The sequence below is a fragment of the Syzygium oleosum genome, unplaced genomic scaffold (assembly GCF_021117445.2).
Source record: "Syzygium oleosum isolate NSW1041296 unplaced genomic scaffold, Sole_v2.1 Sole_v2.14, whole genome shotgun sequence".
NCBI lineage: Eukaryota > Viridiplantae > Streptophyta > Magnoliopsida > Myrtales > Myrtaceae > Syzygium > Syzygium oleosum.
In genome coordinates, this window is record NW_026607498.1 from 1049358 (window position 1) to 1071931 (window position 22574).

A 22574-nucleotide genomic window follows, 5' to 3' on the forward strand; every position below is an offset into this window, starting at 1 on the left:
ATCCAAAATTTAGAATTTTTGGAGTTCGTTTACTATTTATTTTGATGGGATTTCGGTCACTGTGTAAACTGCCCAGATTTACCCTGATTCTATGGATGTTCATTTTTATGAGCGGAATGGTGGGGGTGTCGAGGTTGAATAGTTGCTGCCCTCGTGACTAGAATTGATGCTTGAATGTGTGTTATATGAGTTGATTTGAGGATGAAATGAGGATGTTTCGGGGCTGGAGTGAGACTGAATAGAGTGCCGGACGTTGTGGGATGGAATTGACGAGCTTCGGGCTCGATTTAAGGACAAATTGTGTCGGGTTGGTGTGTTATAGTGTGGCTGGTTGTTGGGGCTTGTTATGGCCTGAAACGAATATGGAAATGTCGAATTTATGCCTATGAACGTGGCTGTGTTTGTGGGCCCGTGAGTGGCATTGTGTGTTTATTGTACCGTGATTTGATGGATTGAAATGTGCTTTGTTATGTGCACGCTCGGGCCAAATTGAATTGGTTGTCAATTGGCCGTGTTGGATGCTTATTGAGCATGAGAAATGCGTGGTTTGATGCGTGCACGGGCCAAGTGTGAATGGCCAATATGTTGGCATGTGAGTGTTGAGCATGATGCGGTACGTGTGATAATGGAAATCCCTGAGGCGGTATCATTATGCGGGGAATTGATCCGTCCTGAGGTGGTACGACTACGCGGGACGATGTCCGGTATTACCGAAGGACGGCCAACCTAAGGCGATACCATTACGCGGGTTGTGTCGTAGGTGGTGGGTGTTGAGCCTGAGGCGGTACCACTATGCGGGCAAGATACACGGCCTGAGGCGGTACCATTACGCGGGCCTTGAAGTATTGTTATGAGTTGGTCGCAGTGAACTTGAGGTGGTACTACTACGCGGGTCACTGGCGAGATGAGAATGAGCTAGTCGCAGTGAACCTGAGGCGGTATCATTACGCGGGTCACTGGCGAGATGAGAATGAGCTAGTCGCAGTGAACCTGAGGCGGTATCATTACGCGGGTCACTGGCGAGTGAGAATAAGTTAGTCGCAGTGAACCTGAGGCAGTACCATTACGCGGTTCACTGGCGAGTGAGAATGAGTTAGTCGCAGTGAACCTGAGGCGGTACTGTCACGCTCCGAACCCCATCGTGGTCGCGACATCCTCCCCACTGGTCGATCTATACGATATCCCAGGGTATCGCCGACTTTACTCAAAACTTCAGAGATTTAAATCAACAGCGGAAACTACAATTTTACCCGAACAAATAAAACTGGGGAAACACTCAGGGAGAATACACATATTCGATTCCATTATCAAACTTATAAAATATTCACAATTTACAACCGTCATCTACACTTGCACACCGTACTACAAACTACCGACAGCAAAAAGGGTTCGATGACCTGGTATTCTAACCTCAAAAATGGTACTCTTAAAAAAAAACTATTCTCAACCCCGGTACTAACCCCTACGCCCCTTATTCGGCATCCACTCTGAGTCCGACTCTTCATCGTCTGAATATGAACTCCCCTGATCGGTCTGCTCCTCCGAGGACTCCGGTTCTGCCTCAATCTCAATCGGATGATTAATGTCTCCCGATTCGGATGGAACTTCATACTGATCCTCCTCAGCCGGTCCCCCAAAGAAGTCGTCCTCAGGTACTACATTGGGATCCATAAACTGCTCGAACGGGAGTATATACTTCGGTTCCTCCTCAAACTCCTCAAACTCATCAGGCTCATTCTCGGGTTCTGCCTTGGGCTCTGCCTCCTCTGGTTCCTCCTCGGGAATTGGTTCTAAATCTATGTCCATCGGGTCGAATTCTGCTTGCGATCCTTCGGGCTCAGGTTCGTGCTCAGCCCCAGAAGATTCTTGAGCTGCGGGCGCTGGATGTAACCCAGACTGAGCTAAACTAACCTCTGCACTAGTCAACTCTCCATCTATCAGGGGTATGGCAGATGGATCCCAATCCCCAACTAAGTCAAACGGAACATCAAAACCTCTAACGGGCCCGAACTCATCCCCGGCTACATCCCGGAAGAACCAGGCGGTATAAACATGGGTCTCCCATAAAGGTAGTCCTACTTCTACAAAAACAGTCGTAGTATGCTTAATCCAGGTCATACCATCACCCATAGGAAATTCTGCAACCTCATACTTGGTGTGCACTGGTACCCCAAAACGCTCTGGTGGCGGTGGCGGAGGATTCATGGCTCAGATCGGGGTTCTGAAAAATATTGGTTGAAACAACCATGAGACTGCATCTCAGTAAGTACACCCCTAAATCCCACCTAGGCTGTCACATACCTCCAGATAATCACAAAACACAATCACACATACACCAAATCATCGCATAGCAGGCACATCACATACAATCACAAGCATGTACAATCTCATGCCATGCACTTATTCCGTTCTCATTATCTCTTTTCCACATTCCTCGCCAGTGACCCGCGTTACAGTACACGCCTCAGGTTCACTACGACCACTTATCACAACACTTCAGGGCCCGCATTACCGTACATGCCTTAGGCCATGTTTCTTGCCCGCGTTGCAGTACACGCCTCAGGCTCAACACCTACCACCTACTGCGCAACCCGTGTTGAAGTACATGCCTCAGGCTGGCAGTCTTCCGGTAATACCGGGCATCATCCCGCGTTGAAGTACACGCCTCAGGACGGCACAATTCTCACAATCCCATGTCACACCACATTTCTTTCTTACTCATGCACATGCTCAACAAACATTTTCCACACTCAACTGGCCAATCACACGTGGCCCGTGCACGCATCAATTCACACACAAAACAGTGCTCACTCAGCATTTGACATGGCCAATTTTAATAATTAAAATCAATCTGGCCCAAGCGTGCACCCGACAAGCATAGTACAATCATGTAATTACACAACCATGCACTAAATTTTTATCACCACAACTCAGTCGCAGTTCCAACACTCATTGAACACACAATCTGCCATTTTTCTCCAACCAAACGGCGTCAAATCAATTCCGGCCCTTCACGGCACTTTCTCACAATTAATTGCCGGTTCTAAAAATCCAATTTACGTCCCGATAGGCCCATCGCAGCCCACTGAACAATCATCCACAGCCCACTGTTGTCCTCAAAATTTCCAATAAAATTCTCCCGAACTCAATCCTAGGCCCGCCAATTGATTTTACTCCTAGTCCACACAATCTCGCACCCAAATAAATCCGGTTTCCATCCAAAACTATCCGTCGATACACAATATCCTAAATCGGGTTTAGGCGAGACTTACCGAGTTCTAGACTAACACGCTAGAACGGAAAGCGGTGGCAAGACGAAGATCTAACGGCGGCTCGCGGCGGCGGTGATGATTGGAGTCGATCGGCGAACGGCGGTGGCTTGGGCGGTGGCCGGTTGGCTCACGGCCAAGGGAAGAGAAACCGAGAGAGAGAGAATCACGGTGGGGTGAGGGTGGCGTGAGGTTGGGGGCGGCGGATCGGCGACGGCGCGGCGGTGGGCGGTGCGGCAGCGACGGCGGATCCGGGCGGTGAGGCGGTCCGGCGAGAGAGAGAGAGAGAGCTCGGAGGGGTGGGTTCGGTGAGGGGTGGGGGTTTGCTGAATGGGGGAGAGAGAGAGGAGAGAGAAAGGGTCTTGGACCTAAATAGTGTCAATTTTGACCAATTTTGCCAAATAACCAAAATGCCCCTCTCTCACATTTTGATCCAACGGTCCAGATTCGATCTAATCTTGAAATCGACGGCCCAGATCGAATCTCACCCAAAAATATCCAAGGGTAATCTTGTAATTTCTCAAAAAGTCCAAGGGCAAAATTGTCCAATAAAAAAGTTAGGGCAAAATGACCAAAATGCCCTTCTTCCATGAAGCATGCCCTTTGTTAATCCTTAGGGGTAAAATGGTCACTTTCCTCATTTCTCATCGAAATCGAATTTTTCTGAAGGAATCGGAACAATCCAAAATTGCACGTTCCATCCGCAACTTCATCCTAACATCCCGTTGTGACTTCCAAATTTTTCCGATGTCCAAAATGGGCTTAATTAAATAATCAAATTTTATTAAACGCAACTCGAGCGTTTCTCAAACTAACGGGTGGCTTTTTGGGGAAATTCGCATATTCGACCTGTGATTGATACTAAATCGAGTCACGTGCAATTTTATTCGGTTCGCGACGACTTCGGTTGTCATTTAAATCGCGAGGATCAATCACTAGATCCGAGGGGTACGATCGTTCGGTATAGGTTCAGGATCATTCGTCAATTCATTTCGTGGTCTGGCGGTATCACCCGCGATCCACTACTCTGACAGTGGCGAACTGACCCCTGACTATCCTTGGATCGGCCAACAGTGGTTCAAAATGTCACCTCGGCGATTTTATGGTCGAAAGTCAATTCACGATCGAATTTTCTCTTAGTCGCATGAATTTAAATCCCTAATTAGCCTCTCCCCAATGGTTAGTATCCCAGGAATGATCAGTTTCGGGCGAGAATTTACTGCGAGTACATTTATAAAACTCAGTATTTTACTAATTCCAAATGGACTAATTTTCAGGATGTCACAGATACCATTACGCGGGTCACTAGCGAGTCGAGTGAAAAGAATGTGATGAGGCAGGAAAGAGTGCGTGAAATGCGTTTGAAATGTGCATGTGGTTGGAAATTATATTATTGTGGCTAACGTGCAGGTTGCACGCATGAGAGGCCCAGGTAAGTACATTTGTGTGCTTGTGAGGTACTTATTGAGTGTTATGATGTTTGGTCTTGTCTGGAGGTACGTGTTAGCCTAGGTGGGGTTTAGGGTGTGTGCTTATTGAGATGTGATCTCATGGTTGTTTCAACCAACTATTTCAGAACCCCGGCCTGAGCAATGAATCTTCCTCTGCCGCCGCAGCGTTTGGGATACCGATGCACACCAACCATAACGTGGTAGAGTACCCAACAGACGAGTAAAAGGTTCAGAGGGATTCAGACTTAGATTCCGGGGAGACGGAATCGGAGTGGACACCGTCTAACCGGCGTCAGGGATAGTTTTAGGGTTATAGTAACTCTTTTGGAATGTTCCATTTTTGAAGATAGGGTATACCCAGGCTGCTGATCTTTTTGAACGTCGGTGGTGCAGGATACTCGGTATGCATGTAAATTATGGTATGGGTTGTATACGGTGGATATTGTATAAAGTTTGATAAGTATTGGATGTTTATTCTCTCTTGTACCCTAGTCAATTATTGTCCGGGTATTTGTGGCTTTCGCTGGTTGATTTAACTCTATGATAAAATGAAATGACGTGGGCGATTTTCTGGGACGTCGCAATATTCGACTAGAGAAGTGATGTCACGATCTCGATAGGGTTCGGGGCGTGACAGTATTCATTCGGAAGAGACTTAATGAACAACTTCATTTGTTCATGATCAGTAAGTTCTGGGGTAACCTGGGTGACTAAGTTCCTCCATCTGGTGGCATACTCTTTGAAGGACTCACTCTTTTTCTTTTTAGTGCGTTCTAGATCGTCACGAGTAAAGGTGACGTCGAGGTTGAATTGATACTGCTTGAGGAATGCATCAACAGCATCATCCCAAGACTTAAAAGCATCCATATCTTTTGACATATACCATGTCAAAGCTGGCCCCGTCAAACATGCTTGAAAGGTCTGAATCACGAGGGATTCATTATCAACGTACTGGGTCATCCGCACATGATACATGTGCAAATTGTGTCTGGGGCATGAGGTACCATCATACTTCTCGAATTCCGGCATCTTGAACTTTTTTGGTACTTTGACCCGTTTGTATATAGACAGGTCAAGTGGGACAGCATGCTGTGGGCCTTGTAGCTGTTTCAGCATCTCCTCAACCTTTGCAAGGCGTTTGTCATGTTCTGTCATCAGTGAACTTTCAGGTTCAGTCTTCCTGACGGCCAAGGGAAGCGGATCGTCCTCTAGCAGAGGCATTTTACTATCGCTGGCGGAGGTTTTGTCTTTTCCAGTAGACAGTGGTGGTAACACCACCTCGATTGCTGCAGGCGTGGGTGTGAGCTTGCCATTGATGGATTGTATTTGCTTGGTGAGGTTTTCAAGTGCATTGAAAACCATCTTCATTTCGTTTTCCATATTATCGAGATGGACGTTTTCTTCGGCCATTTTTTATAACTACCTGTGAAAACGTTGAAATGAATGAGTATAATGCCTAATAAATAATTATTTCATGACCTAATCATAATATTATTACATATTTTCTTTATTTGCAAAGAAAAAAATCGAGAAAAAAAGGTTTTTATTAATATTAACATTACAGGCGGCGTCCCCGGGATTCGAACCCCGGTCGCCTCGAACTGTTTTCGCTCATCCCCGGATACCACTGGGCCGAAGGCCACGGTGGAGTCATTAAGGCGCAAAACATATTATTTATAGAATAAAAAGCGGTTCGAGTTATATTAACATTAGTACAACCCATAAATACTTTTAAAGAATAAAACCAAAACCTCTAAACATAATTACTAGGAAATATAAAAGACAGGGGCTTTTAACAAAAAGGGCGCCCTTCCCGGATGCTCATTCTATAAACGATGGGGAAGCTACAGTCTCTTGGAGCCGCTTATTTTCACGGACAAGCTCCGCAATAAGCGTATCCTTCATCCCCACAGTCCTTTCGAGATGGTCGATCTGTGCTTGGCGACTGGGCTTGTTGGTTACATCCGGGATTTTTGGCTGTAGATTCGTCGGAATTTGATGATGTAGAATGTAGAACAGAGAGGAATGGTGGATCTTTTCTTGTCCTGACATACTGTTGGCCATTCTGATCGAGTCGGTATTACCATGCCAGAAGCTCTTTCTTAGGAGTAAAGACGAAGTGGACATCAACTCTTCCCATCGTATATAGAATGCAATCAATGGGTGGCCTATTAGTAACAAATCAAATGAATAAGTAGGCTGTATAATAAAATGAGAAGGGATAGAATATATACCTTTCCTTGAACCATGGCAATCATAATAACATGCACATGAGAAGTTGTAACAGTCTGAATTTTCGATCCTTTTCCCGGGATTTAAGAAATGAATTTGACCAATGCACTATAGTGAGGTCTCACCCGGAAATGCGCATTCACGGGATGCTAACCTTAGGGGTAGGGCTATTACGGGATTGAGTTCGCACGACTAAAGAACTCGACCTGGGTTCGATCTTCGACCATATCGATTGACGAGGGAATGTTTTGAACAAACCGAGACCGATCTATTTGATTGATCGTGTCCAAAGGGCACTAGTGACAGACCCTCGCAATTATATGACAATCGAGATCGCCTTGGTTCGAGCAAACTTAAACGTGATTTGACTTAGTATCGGTCACGGGTCGAGAGCGCGTAATCCCAATGAGCCACCCGTTAGCAAGAGATAAGCTAAAGTCGCGATTGTTCGATTTTAGTCATTTCTTGGAATTCGGGCCCGGGAATCGAGAATTTTGAAAGTGACAATTTTGAGCGGCCGATGACGTTTTTGGCTTGGCCAACCTTGGGGCCACCCATTTCTGCAAAAAAATGGATTTCGGTCCGGGACCCGGAAAATGACGATTTTGCCCCTCTAGTCACCGATGGCGATTCTGAAGTCGTTTGAGGTTATTTTTCGAGGCTAGTGTCATTTTGGGGTGGCCACGTGCATTTAGAGTGGTTTCGGCCAAAAATTGAAATTTTGGCTCGGAAGCGAAAAATAATATTATTTTATTTCCAGGACTTTGCAGTCAGTTTTCGAGGACTTAAAAAGTGAATTTCGCGATTCCGACGCCATATTATGCTGGCCACGCACATATGGAACGCGTATGTACGAAAATTGGAATTTTGACCCGGGACCGAAAAATTACGAAAATGCCCCTACGGCTAATTTGGCCAATTCCGAATTTTGGATGTGATTTTTTGGGATTTAATTAAGGTTTATTTTGGGTCAAATATGGTCAGCCCAATAATTGAGGGCAAATGACCATTTCGTCCATACATTATTGGGTAAGAAGGAATTATAGCCTTTGGATGAGGGGCAATTTGGTCCAACCCCTTAGATCTTTGACATGTGTCCTCCACTAAGCCAATTTTGACCAACATTTGACCCTCTTCTCTCTCTTCCTTCCCTCACTCGGCCAAGCTTCCCCGTTCCTTCCCCCTTGGACGCCGATTCCTTCTCCTCCGTTTTCCTTCTTCCTTGGCCGTCCTCGCCGGAGCTACGCCGACCGCCGTCGTCGCTGCTGCTGCCTTGTCCAGCCACCACCCACCCAGCAGCACCGCCCCATCTTGTCTTTCTCTCCCTCTTTTTCCCCGTTCGGCGAAAGGAAAGCCGAGAACCGCTGCTTGGAGGCCGATCGCTGCCGCGCCGGAGCTCGAACGGGCGAGCTGCTGCCACAGGGACGTCTAGCCTTGCCGTACGTCGCCGCCCAGCACCATCCGTACAGTGTCCGTACAGACTGTTCACGCGCCGTACGGATCACTATTCACTACGGACCGTACGTACGCCGCGGCTGTCACCGGCACCTCGCCGGCCACCGTCCCAGCCTGTCCGTACAGTGTCCGTACGGGTGTACTGTTCACCGCGTCCCGTACGATACACTGTTCACGCCGTCCGTACGTCGCCGCGACGCCGCTCCCGTTGCTGCTACTGTCCCGACCCGTTCTAGCCCCGTTCTGTCTCGCTTTTTTGGGTAAGTGTCTCCCCCAAAAACTACCTAGGAGCTCGGGTATTTCTAGACTCGTTTAGGTCCCGGTTTAGGCGATTTTGTGACTGTTTTAGGGGCTGTTCGGGACTGATTTGAGTAACTGATTATTTGGTGGTTGCGGACTGATTAGGCGAAGAATTTTGAGGTTTAGGGAGCTTGGATTAGGGCTGTGATGTTGAGGTTTGATCGGAATTAATTTGTGCGGTTAATTATTGGAATTGTGCCTTGAATGGAAATTTGTGCGTGATTGTGCGATTTGTGGTAGTTGGCTGATTTGGGATTGTGTTTCGGGTTGTGTACGTGTGGTCGTATATGTCACGTGTGTGGCCGTGAGGTGTGATGGTGTGGCAGTGCGATTGCGCAATATGTTCGCGTGCCAAGAATGTTTGATTGTGCTTTGGGATCGCGTGTTATATGTGCATGATTGTGTGGTGTACTTGCGTGGTGAGAATGTATATTTGCGAAGTGTATGTGACTTGTGAATTGTGTGTGCAATGTGGAATTGTGTTGGGTCGTGTGGTTGTTGACCGTGTGTAAGTGTGGTTTGAGTGGAACGAGGATATGGAAATGTGGTTTGGTTGGAAAGATCCGTCCTGAGGCGTGTACGTTTACGCGGGACGATGCCGTCCCTGACGAGGTGACGATGCCCGGCCCGACGGGGTGTCGATGCTTGACGTGGTCAGAAGACCGTTAGCCTGATGCGTTTTACGCGAGCGCGGTAGTGGTGGAAAGGTTGAGAATGAGTGGGATTTGGCAAGACAAGCGATAGGATTGTGGAAAGTGACGCATGGTGTGAGTAGCGTGCGAGTGTATTTGTATTGCGTGATGTGATGATTAAATATGGGGTAGAAACTGCTAGACACGGTATGGGACGTGCTCAAGTGGTTTCTGTCTTATAATTAAGACACGCGCGCGTCTGTGATTCCTTGCTGTGATGTGTTGGCTGTGTTATTGTCTAATGTGCAGGAACGTGCATGATGGATTCCAGGTAGGGTCGCATGTGATTGTTAGTTTGGCCAATCGTTGTGTGTTATGTGTGTTTTCGTCTGGCGGTACGTGAGTGCCTACGTGGGGTTTGGGGTTGTACACTTATTGAGATTCGTCTCACGGTTGTATAACGGCCACTTTCAGACCCCCGGCCCTAAACCCGGGAAGTGCGCCTTTTCTTTTTAGAAGTCCGGGGAGCTGCTGTTGGTGCCCAGTGGAGCTGCAGGTGAGTTCCAGAGATTCAAGCCAGAAATTCAGAAGCATAATGGAAGAGGGCGATCCTTAGGTTTTTCCCTTGGGTGTTTTAGGGGTTGTATAACTTGGGTTATCCGATAGTGAAGTTAAGATAACCAAACCCTTGAACTTTTGTTTAAACGGTGACTGAGGATGTTAGTCTGTATTTATGTCTGTAATATGTTGTTTGTATATTTTGTGTTGTATGAATATGTGGTTGCTGGATTGTTCTGCTGTTTTACCCCGATGTCGTCATTATTTGTCCGGGATTTTGTTACTCGCTTCCGCATGTGGCTCTGATGTTTGGGTTGGGTCGGCGATGTTCCTGGGACGTCGCATCATTTCGACCAGAGCAGGGGATGTCGCGAGCTCGTTGGGGTTCAGGGCGTGACAGAAGTTAGGTTCGATTTCTATCTAGATTGGCTCAGCAAAATGAAATTAAAAGGGTGCCTGACTATCGCAGTCTCACGTTGGTGTCAAATCCTTTTAACCTTGGCCAAATCGAAAGGAATATCTTATAGTCATGCGAATAGCAGCTAAAGATATTTCTTTACAATTTTTTTAGAAATAAATTTCGGGGAAAAGAAAAGCAACCTCTACATCGCGGGCTCGCGTTCGAGGTCATATCTTTCTTAACACCATCCTAAATTGCCCTATCGCGGCCCAGGTCCGGCAGCGTGGTTGTGTGTGCAACAGTGTAGTATTAAATCATTAAAGCATGCACAACAATTCATAAAACAATCAATTTGAACCTGCAAGAACAAATAACACCTTAATGTCAAGGTTATACCTGGAATACTCGCTGCCAAACAAAGATTATTTTTTAACATGATAAAAAATTTTGGCTTAAGTCCACTTTTTCAAAAAAAATGCAAGTTTCCAGCGGAGTCGCCAGTCTGTCGAGACCGACCTCCCATTTTTTTTTTTATCATGCAAAAAGGGAGGGCTCGCCTGGCACGCACTAAGTCTAGGTTCGGGACTTAACTCGGGCTCTCCTAAGCCCATACCATATCGCGACTTAGGGTTTAAGTGTTTAACATGCAAGTGGTTTATATCAAGGAGTCGCCACTAATCAATTTGGGGTGGGTCGATTAGAAACCCAAATAAGGTGATGAGAGAACCACCCTATTCCTACGAAGCAGAGACTAACTGAGTTCGGGGACTTGGTTACACTAGTTGGATAACTAATGCCATTTCGGTACCTTTTTACCCTGTTCATTTCTGAAAACATTTGTCAGGCAATTTGGATTGATTTTAGGACCTTTCTCCTAACATGTGAGGTGATCAAGCGAGTGCATAATCATAAATGATCAGTAGTCAAAATAAATATGCAGCCTTAGGTACTAATCCTAACTAAGTCAGATGACATTCAAAACATAACAGTTCATGCAATTATGTTTTAATTAAAAACATGCATAATAATAACAAAACAGTAGTAAAGAATAACATATAAAATACTACTGCATAACCCTATAGGCTTATCTAATTTAAACATGGCAATTTATGCACTTATAACAACATGCATAATAATACAACAATAAATTAAAACAATCGGATATATCACATAATTTAAAAAAAAATTAAAAAATAAAATAAAATAAAACAAAAAAATATAAATAAAAAGAAAATACGGAAACAGAAAAAGAAAGAATATTTTAATTTTTTTCAATTAATTTTTTTAAAATAAAATAAATAAATAAAAAACGGGTCGGGTCGTGGATCCGGTCGGTCGGATCTGACCCAAGGTGCTGACCTGGGTCGGGTCAATTGATCCGGATTGTGTCAGAACCGACCCGGGTCAATGGATCCGACCCAGGGCGTTAACCCGGGTCGGATCAGCTGATCCAAGTCGGGTCGAACCCGCGTACATAGACACGCGGAGGGCGCCGGCGGAGCCAAAATTGGCCTTCCGCTGGCCGACCTAGACTGGCACCGACCGAAGATCGGCCTCTGGAGATCGTCCCCGAGCTTCCTCCGCCGTCCACTTGCCGTCTGACGTCCCGCTCGCCGGCCGGCGGCCAAAAAACAAACCAGCTTGCTTGAGGCATTTCATCGAGCAGGTGGAGGGCACAACCAAAATCGAGGGATCTCAACCTCCTCCGGCGACTCGATTGACTCCAGCGGCTACGGTTCGCCTTCGACGGCGAGTGGGGAACGGGAACGACGACAGTATGGGCCGGGATTCGCGCGAAACGACTGACGTAAGTCCCGGCCAAACTGGACACCAAAACAGGGGCGAACAAGGCAGAACAGGGAACCAGGGAGACTCACCGGTCGGCGACACTTCTGGGGGGCTTCCGGCTGTTCAGGGGACGTCGACGACGCTGCTGGTTCTCCTTCTTGCCCCGGCGAACTCTCGATTTGCTTTCTCTCTCTCTAATCTCTCTCTTCTCTCTCTGTCCTCTCTCTCTCTGTTTCTCTCTCCAATGGCCGACCCCTTCTCTGTCTCTCTCTCTGGTTTTTATAGCCGGCGACGACGCGTCTCACCTGCTCCATACGCATGCTGACAACGGCCTGCACCGGCCTACTCTGGCTCATGACTTTCGTGGCCATTTAGGTTGGTGCAGGGGGGGCTCTGACATCCGGAAAATAGGAGGGAGAAGGAGAGAGAGATGGCCGGGAAATGGGGAAGGAGGGGAATGGCCATCAATGCCAGTCCCCTTGGCGTGCTTCGTCGGCCATCCTCTGACCTGATGGGGACAGCGCGGCCACGCTCGTCCGTTCGTGGCACTGCGGCCAGAACAGGGGCGAACAGGGGAAGGAGAGCGACAGGCTGGCGGGGGGAAGAAGGAAGAAGGAAGGGAGCTGGGCCGGGCTAGGCCCAGCTCGAGCGGGGGGAAGAAAAGGAAGAAAAAAAAGAAAAGGGCCGGGCCGCGCGGGGGAAGAAAAGAAAAGGGGCTGGGCCGCGCAGGGGGAAAGAAAAAAGAAAAGGGCCAGGTCGACCCGGCCCGACTCGATTTTTTTTTTGAATTTTTTTTAAAATTTGATTTTTTTTATTTTTTTATAAAAAAAACACTTTAATAGACTCTATTAATATAAATGTGCCTAATTTCTATATGCAATGCATTTAAATAGAAATATTTTTTTGTTTTAGGAATTAAAGAAAATTAACTCTTAAATTTTGTGTAATTAATTTTAGGCAAATTAAAATAAGTGTCAACACCAATTCAGTCCTAAACCTTTTGTATTTGTGCCAATTTAGTCCTTCCGACTAATTTTGGCCTGATATTGCTGACGTGGACACTGCCCACCTATGTGACACCGCCAACGATGACGTGAACAACTTTTAATAATATTTTAATATTTTTTGAATTATATATATATTGTTTTTTTTTTCCTTTCTTTTTTTTTTCTTTTCCTTTCTCCTTCCTCCGGCTGTTGCTGGTCTGGCGACTGGCTAGAGGCCAAGGCCGGCCTACGTGGCACCGCCGATGATGACGTGGACAACTTTTAATAATATTTTAATATTTTTTCGATTTATTTATTTATTTTCTTTTCCTTTCTTCTTCCTCTAGCCAATCACCGGTCTAGCAATCGGCTAGAGGCCAAGGCCGGTGAGGGACCTGGCCGGCCACTGGCGAGGCTTGCTCTTGCCAAAGACGGTGAAGGTGAGCCTCGCTTGCCCAGCGCGAGGCCTCTCTCCGGCCATCCGGCAAGCCTCGCCAGCCCAGCGTAAGGCCACCCTCGCGGCCACTAGCAAGGCGAGGCGAGCCTCGCTAGCGATCGAGCGAGGCTCGACTTCGCCATCGCTGGCGAGGGCGAGCCACACCAATGGTCAGCGGGGCTCGCTAGAGGCTCGCGAATTCCCTCGCTGGCCCTGGCCTCCAGCTAGAGGAAGAAGAAAGGAAAAGCAAAAAAAAGAAAAAAAGAAAAAAAATTAAAAGAAATTTTTTTAAAAGAATACAATATTAAAAAATTATTAAAAGTTATCAATGTCATCGCCGGCGGTGCAATGTAGGTCGGCCGATGTCCAGGTCAGCAATATCCGGCCAAAATTAGCCGGAAGGACTGGATTGGCATAAAGACAAAATATTTAGGACATAATTGACACCAAAAAAAGATTTAGGACTAAATTGGCACAAATGCATTAGGTTTAGGACTTTTCTGATACTTTTCCCCAAAAAGGAGTGTTTGTAAATTGTAATCAAATCAAATCCATTTCATTGAATAAAAAATTTTAGACTCTGGAAACTTGATAGATTAGACAACTCTTGCAGATTTAAACAGTTCTCAATGTGAAGTATCTCCAAAGATCTTAAACTACCTCGAATCTCACTCAGCTTAGAACAAAACCTTAGATGAACTTTCTTGAGCTTTTTCAACTTAGTTAGATCAGGCAACTTTGCCAATGATGGAAGTTTCACAAACTCTAATGTTCTCAGGTTCTCCAAACCTTCAAGGCCATGAATCTCTATTAGCTCATCAAAACCAGATAAGTCCAAATATGATAACGCTTTCAAATTCGAAAGATCATTGGTTGTTTTTATTCTCCCGCAATGTTGGATAAGTAAGTATGACAAAGTTTTCGGGAGCCTAGGTAGGCATTGCAAATTAGGGCATTGGAGCTCAAGTCGCTTCAGCTAAGAAAGAACAACATCAGAAGAGAGGGTGGCGATATGAGGAGAAACCAAGTCCATGACCTCGAGCACGTGTAATCTTCCAATCCACCAAGAACTTGGAGCGTCTTCAAGTTTAGAAGGATCCTTGAGATTACCCCACAATTGCAAACTCAAAGTTCTCAAATTTACTAGGTTCGAGTGGTCGGGCAATGTGTCCATTGAGTGTGTATAAAAACATAGAGTGATAAGACTCTCTGGAAGCCTAGGCACCGCTGAAATTCTAGTGGCAGACAGTATCAAGGTTTTTAGAAATGGTAGCTTTCCAATACTACCAGGAATTTCTCCTCCCAAATAAAGACCCCCAGCCTCGAGCTTTTCGAGCTTCTCCAACATTCTAATGGTGTCAGGTAGTTTTCTTATGAGGCTGAAACTCATCTTTAGTATTTTCAATTTCTTCATGTTCACAATTGAATCATGTAACTCCTGATTAGTGAAATTGTTATCCACAAATAAAAGCCTCCCTGTTGATGATGCACAACCTATGAAATTGTATTCATTAAGTGATTTACATCTGACCAAGCTGAGACTTTCCAGCTTCTTCATCCTTCTCCATTCAGGGATCTCTTTTACAGATGTGTAGTCAAGAAGAAGTTCCCTTAAAGATTCCAGTGCCCATATCTCATCTGGTAGCTTTTGGAGACTAATACAATACTTCAAGTTTAAGAAGATTAACTTCTTAAGGTTACTAATGGTCAGAGCAATTTGAACCAAACTCTCACATCTTTCGAGAATCAGACGCTCTACGTTCACATGAAAAGACAAGTCTGGAGTTCTATGCAATTTTTGGCATCCAGTCAGATTTATGACCTTCAAATTCTTAGCCACCTGAAAAGAAGACAACATGTTGCTATTCAGGTTAAACCACATTATATACAACAACTCACATTGGTTTCATCTGAAATCGTACCTTGACGTGGCTCCATCCATTCCAATTTTCCGTGATGTCACTCATTGAGAGATTGAGGATTACTAACTTCCTCAAGGAGAAATCAGTCAGGTTAAAAACCATAGGGAAGTAATTCCATGAAAGGTATCTTAACTCTGGGCCAAATTTGGTTGGAAGAAAATTTGACCACTGGTAACATAGAAAACGACCCACTTGAGTGAGGATAGACTCTTTATTTCCATCGAAGTCTTGGCTATCCACTTGAAGGAACCTTAGATTTGATAAACTTGCCAGGTATTCTTTTATCGAGGAGTATTGAGATAGTTTATCAAGCTTGAGACATCTTGCTTCAATACTTCCAATTCCATGAACATCCCCTCCCATCTGCCAAAATAAATAAACAAAGAAAACAAAAGGAAGAACCATGATTTACCATATTGATCTTCTTCAGGGGGAAAACAATTACATCTTTTCTCCTAATATTGTAAACGATTGATAAATCACATATGTAAGTGCAGAGGAAATAAACCAACTTTGATAGAAGAAGAAAACAAAAACGAATATACTGGTGACCAATCTCCTTAAAAAGGACTTAAGCTGTACGATTTACTTGCTTTTCTCTAGAACCTCCAATGCTTGCACATGAGTCCACAACCATTGTTACTTCTCAGGTTTCTTACCACTTCCTTGTTGTATAATATTTCTGCCAATATCTCTTAACCAATCATGCATCCACAGTTGGTTATCTTCTGTAATTTTTATCAAAGATCTTTGTTGGAGGATTCCAAGAGATTGATGAGGAAGAAATTTACAGCTTTCCCACATGTGAATCATGATTCTTTCATCAAGACCAATGAAAAAACAAGCAACATCGAGAAATATTTTTCTTTGATCTTCATTTAGTGCCTCAATGCTGATCATCAACTTCCTTTGAACATCCTCTTGAGGAAATTCTTCTAGCTCCTTTAATATGGTATCCCACTCCTCTATGCTTTTTCCAGACAAAAGAGAACCTATAACCTCAAGAGCTAAAGGAAAACCGCCACAAATATTTATTGCTCTTTTAGAGTAAAAGATGTATTGCTCTATGGGATAATCTCTTCTAGAGGCATGCTTGCTAAAAAGTTGAAGAGAATGATCAAACCCATGGAAGTAAGTTCATAAATCCCATCAACAAGTGTAGGTACATTGAGAATCCCCTAATCTCTAGTGATAATAATGATCTTGCTTTCCTTACCAAAAAACTCGCGCTTCTGCACAAGCGCATCAAGTTGACTTGCTTCATCAACATCATCAAAAAGAAGAAGCACTGTTTTAGAGCATAACCTTTCTTTGATCACCTTTTTCCTGTCCATGCTATTGTTGATATCAAGCCATTGTTTTTTAAGGATGGTCAATATGAGCTGATTTTGCAAGTACGCAATCTCTATTTCTCGGATGTTAGAAAGGAAGCAACAATTGACAAAATCATTAGAGAGTTGATTGTACACTATTTTAGCAAGAGTCGTCTTTCCCATGCCACCCATACCATGGATTCCAACAATCTTTGTTTCAAGGTCGTGTGCACCTATCATCCTCATGATTTCATCCACATGATTGTCTACTTCGACTAGGCAATCAGATACTTCCAAGTAGGCGATTTTCAACTCAGTCAAAACGTTGTCAACAACTTCTTTAACAAATTCACCTTTGCCTCTGATAGTATTGGAGGAAAAAGCCTCAAGACATTAGGTTCAACTGAACAACATAATGATTTTGGAACAACTAGACCATACATGATATAACTAAATACCTGTTTGGCATGCTTTGGAGGTCCCATCCCTTTAGTGCTCCAACCTCAGTGAGAGCAGCCTTCCACTTATTGATAGACTCATCACCAAATCGCTTCTTGTTTGCATGAGAAACAATGGCGTTGCCATAGTGCTCAGTTTGGCATTTTACCTCGGATGGTGCAACATCGTAGAAAATGGGCATGATCTTTTGTCTCCTTGTGTTCTTGCTCTCCACCATCTTGACCAACTCCCTAAGGCACCATGTACTGTCCGCATATCCTTTAGAAAAGATTGGTATTGATATCTTTGACTGCTCAATTGCTTGGAGAAGCTGGCTGCCGATCTCTTCCCCGGTCCGAAGCTCTTCATCGTCCTTATATGCCCTGATTCCAGCGCCAATCATGCTGGTGTAAAGGTAATCAGTAATGTCCCTACTAGTATCCAGTCCTCTGAAGCTCAAAAATACTTCGTAGTCATATCCTGATGACTTCTCCATTTCCCGGTTATCAGAAGAGGCGTTCAACATATTTATTGTTCTCAGTACACGCTCCCCTTGTAAGGCTGCAATTAGTATTAAAGACAAAAAATAGTAGCAACTACTGTCAATGCGAAGTTCAACCACAAAGCTTGATGCAAATTTCCTGTGCAATAAGGATTTGAAATGCTACCCGAAAATGATAACCACGTGAAGTATGATGAGGCTGATTTCTATTAGAAGCAAATGTAGAGATTAGTTTTAAGTCATTGTAACTAGGTGTGGTGAGGCTAATTCCTATCAAAAGAAAATGTAGAGATTTGGTTTTAGTAATTATAACGAAGCACTATCCACAAAAGCACATGCTCTTTCATGGCAAATTTTTAGACCCTGTGGAAGCGAAAGTTAGATTTGTCTAAAATCTGCAGGAAGGAAACCGAAAGGAATGCTCAATTATAGGTTGTGGTTCACAAATCACAACTTTCTGTGGTGTTGTTAGCAGATCTCCGCGGAATTTATCTAGGGAGATAATGAGTCTCAATCTCTTCTACGTGAGGTTCTCCGTTTCCAGTAAACGTTTTTCTTAAATTCTAGGTCAAGTGTGTTTTGCATAGAGATGCTTCTAATGCTTTACTTGTTGCTTGACCATTAGTTTCTTATGCCATGAGAGATTGTCTTTTGCAAAAATACTGTTTGACGGCTATCCTGGCCTCTCTCTTTAGTTTCATCAATGAATATTTGACAAATTTAAGAATTCGCATAAAACAATGCAAAAGTTTCGCAATCAAAGATGTTATATTTGATGAATATATTAGCTTTGTGGAGTGAAATCTACTGATGGCCGCTAAAATGTGGCCACCATGTTTGAACTCTGTAGGAAAATTGGTTGGGTTTTGGTTAAAGCATATCAATCGTCAATTTTTTTTGTTTTAAAACAACATAATGCATTGATGAGTGAAATCAAATATCACTTTCAGTGAGCCAATTGCAAAATGGAGCGAATTTTTAACAATCATAGAAGACCTAAAAAAGAAAAACATGTGGCTCGGGTTTGAGTAGGTCAAACATGGATCCGACCCAAATTAATTCATTTAACCCATAATGATCCATTAATATGTAATACAATTATATCGACCCATCCCAAACCACATTCTTCTTCTTCATCATCTCGTATTGCTCTTCGTCTCCATCTCTTCTTCACCCCCAAAGTCCCCCACACAACTCTCTCCTCCTCACCACCAATGTCGACTATCACCACCCTCCTCTTTTTCACACAGTTAACGTTTTTTGATAAGGAAAACTAATTAGCCGGTTCAAAGACGAAAGTATGCAATTTTCCAATGAGACAACATCCATCCCTTACAGAACAAAAAAAAAAAAACATCCATCCCATATATATGATTCATAAGCAGAGAAGCCAGCAAATAGGCATTTGTCAAAGCATTGCAATTCTTAAACAAGATGGATGATTATAATTCGTCTCATAGTTGTATAATCCACAATTTCAGACCCCCAACCGTAAACCCGGGAAGTTCGCCTCTTCTTTTTGGAAGTTCGAGGAACCACCTTTGGTGCCCGGTAGAATTGCAGGTGAGTGTCCGGAGGCTCAAGCCCAAAGAATCAGGAGCAGAAAGGAAGGCGACCAGTAGGCATTCCCTAGGCTATTTTAGGGGTTGTTTAACTTGGGTTATCCGATAGTGAAGTTAAGATAACCAAGCCCCTGATATTTTGTTATAACGGTGATTTCGGATGCTAGTTTGCTAAATATGTCTGTAATATAATGTTTGTATATTTGGTGCTGTAATATTGTATGAAATGCTGTTTTTATTGTTTGTCTGTTCTGTTGTTCTACCCCGTTGTCGTCATCGTTTTGTCCGGGGTTATTATATTCGCTTCCGCATGTGGCTATGATGTTTGGGTTGGGTCGGCGACGTTCCTGGGACGTCGCAATTATTCGAGCGCAGAGGGGGATGTAGCGAGCTCGGTGGGGGTTCGGGGCGTGACATGTAGTCTTGGGTTATCCAATAGTGAAGTTAAGATAACCAAACCCCTGAATTTTTGTTAAAACGGTGGCGGAGGATGTTCGTCTGTATTTATATCTGTAATAAAATGTTTGTATATTTGGTGTTGTATGATTAGGTTGTTGTTTGATCGTTATGGTGTTCTACCCTGTTGTCGTCATCTTTTAGTCCGGGGTTTTTAATATCCGCTTCCGCATGTGGCTCTAATGTTTGGGTTGGGTCGGTGACGTTCCTGGGACGTCGCAACTATTCGACTGCAGCAGGGGATGTCGCGAGCTCGTAGGGGTTCGGGGCGTGACAACTCACACCATTCAAGGAAGAGAAGGAGATGAATAGACTTTTAATTTTCTTTTTATTTCACCTTATCAAAAATGATCACAAGTCTTGTCTTTATATAAGTTTGTTCCATGACTCTTACTTTAAATGACTCATAAATATTTTGAACATTCTAATGAGATAGATTCCTGGGAATTTACAAAACATTAAATTTGACATAGCAACATGAACAATCAAGATGCATTTACAAAACATGTGAAAATGTTTGTTGCTTGATCTCCCGTCTTCACATGTGAAACTTGAATTACCTTCTCTTTCACTTATTCTCGAATGAAATGATATCGAACATCAATATATTTGCTTTGTTCATAAAAAAACTGGATTTTGGCCAAAGCAATAGAATAAATATTATCAACAAAATTCTCCGTTGCTTTCTTCCACTCCATATGAATTTCTTTCAGTAGTCTTCCCAATCATAGTACATGACAAACACATGAAAATCCTGTCTCATATTCAGCTTCACATATCGAAAAAGTAATGCTGGATTGCTTCTTTGATAACCACGTGAAAGTAGTAACACACCAGAAAAATACAAAGCCTATAATGCTTTTTTTATCATCAATGTTTCCACCATAATCATTGTCTAAATAGGCTCTAAGCTAGAAGGATTTAGATTGATGTTAGTGTAAGCCGTGAGCAACATTCCCTTTGGCGTAGCAAAGTATCCTTTTTGCAGCTTGAAGATGAGATGACTTTGGTTTCTCCAAATACCAATTCACAGTTTCAACACTGTACACGATATCCGGTCCAGTATATGTCAAATATCTCAAGTTTCCTATCAAGCTTCTATAGTACATTGAATCAACATTGATACCATTATCATTCTTCATATTGAATTTTTCAAGTATGTTTTCTGCATATCCTTTTTCAGAATAAAAATTCCATCTGCACTTTGCTTCACTTCTATGTCAAGGAAATAAATCATGAGACCATTATCAGTCATTTCAAATTCCTTCACCATGGATGCCTTAAAAGCATAAATCTTTCTTGGATTATTTCCTGTAAAAATAAGGTCATCTCCATATAATTAGGCCAATAGAACATCATGCTTCAAATAATGTGCATGCCCATATGGACATATAAGCATCAATTCTAGAATTCCATATAAGAGAAGCCACTTGCCTTGAAATAAGCATCAATTTTGGGATTTCATGCTCTCGGTGCTTGTTCAACCCCATACAAAGCATTCTTCATCATCAACACCTTGTCTTCATGGCCTTTCACAGGAAACCCCATGCTCAACATAAATTTTCTCATTTAGGATGCCATTTAAAAATGCTATTTTGACATCCATTTGATACATTTTGCCAACCATTTTGAGCTGCAACAAAAATTATCAATCTAATCATTTCCATGTGGATGATAGCGGAAAAAACTTCATCATAGTTGATCTCGGCCTTTGCTTGTACTCCTTAGCGACTAATCTAGCCTTATACCTTGTCACTTCCCCTTTCTCAATCTTTTTGGCCTTGTAAAACCATTTGACGTCGATTGCTTTCCTGTCCTTTGGAAGATCAACAAGCTCCCATGTGTGATTCTTCTCAATAGCTCAATTTCTTCATTCCTAGTTTTCCCCCATTTTTCTTCTTTGACAGCATTATTGTAGACAAGTGACTCATAATCTGCAATAAGACATACAAGGTGAAGTGCATCAATGGCTTCATAAAGCTCAGACAATTTGCAAGAAGGCATATAAGGTTTAGCCACATCATTTTGTTGAGTAGAATATGGAACCGTCAAGAAATGCTGAACACCATAATCCGTACAGAGTTTGTTCTACAAGGCTGAAGTGAATTCTCCTTCACGATTAGTTCTCATAGGTTTGATAAAATAGCGACTCTCCTTTTCAACTAGGTTCTTGAATTGTTTGAAAGTATCAAATATTGTTTACTTTTCTTTCAAAAAATCCACCCAAGTTCTTCGAGTAAAATCATCGATCAAACTAACAAAATATCGATGATTACCAAATGACTGAGGAGTAATTGGGCCACACACATCAGAATGAATGAACTCAAGTGGCTTCTTTGCAAAATAAGTTGCTTCCTTTACAAAGCTAGTTTTGGAATGCTTGCCGATAATGCACCCTTCACATAATTGATCAAGATGATTAATATGTGGGAAAGAAAATTGAGTCCACCAAAATTGAGATGGTTGAACCTTAAATGCCACAACCATGAAGGATCATCCACGCATGCATTTAAGCATCGAGTCTTTTCATTTTTCATATTGAGAATAAACATCTTGTTCTTCAGCAGTTCACATTTGCAATCAGTTTATTATTTTGTTATTTTAGCACAAGGCTAAGATCTTTCATGTGGACAGTATAGCCTTTCTCCAAAAGTTGTCCCAAACTCAAGATATTACTTGACAATTTTGGTACATAATAAACATTAGTAATAAACTGATGTGAACCATTCTTCAAACAAATTAGAATTGTATCTTGCCTTTTACGGGAATTTTGGAATTATCACCAAACGAGACTTTCCCCTTGATTGTCTCATCTAACTTGGTAAACATCTCCTTTCGCTTGCACATGCGGTTGTGTGCACCAGTGCCCAATTA

The 22574-nt window shown here is 43.3% G+C and overlaps 1 protein-coding gene and 1 pseudogene across 1 annotated transcript in view; both read right to left on the reverse strand.

Annotated features, from left to right (window-relative positions):
• Nucleotides 1–1455: 1455 nt before the first annotated feature.
• On the reverse strand, nucleotides 1456–16446 carry LOC130139927 (disease resistance protein RPV1-like; annotated as a pseudogene).
• A 540-nt stretch (nucleotides 16447–16986) lies between these two features.
• Nucleotides 16987–22574, reverse strand: part of LOC115688996 (disease resistance protein L6-like) — an 89086-nt gene continuing 83498 nt past the window's right edge. The window contains exon 2 of the mRNA XM_056317664.1: nucleotides 16987–17741. Coding sequence (XP_056173639.1) covers nucleotides 17173–17706 — 534 coding nt within the window. The 5' untranslated portion in view covers nucleotides 17707–17741 and the 3' untranslated portion in view covers nucleotides 16987–17172. The remainder of the gene's footprint in view (nucleotides 17742–22574) is intronic.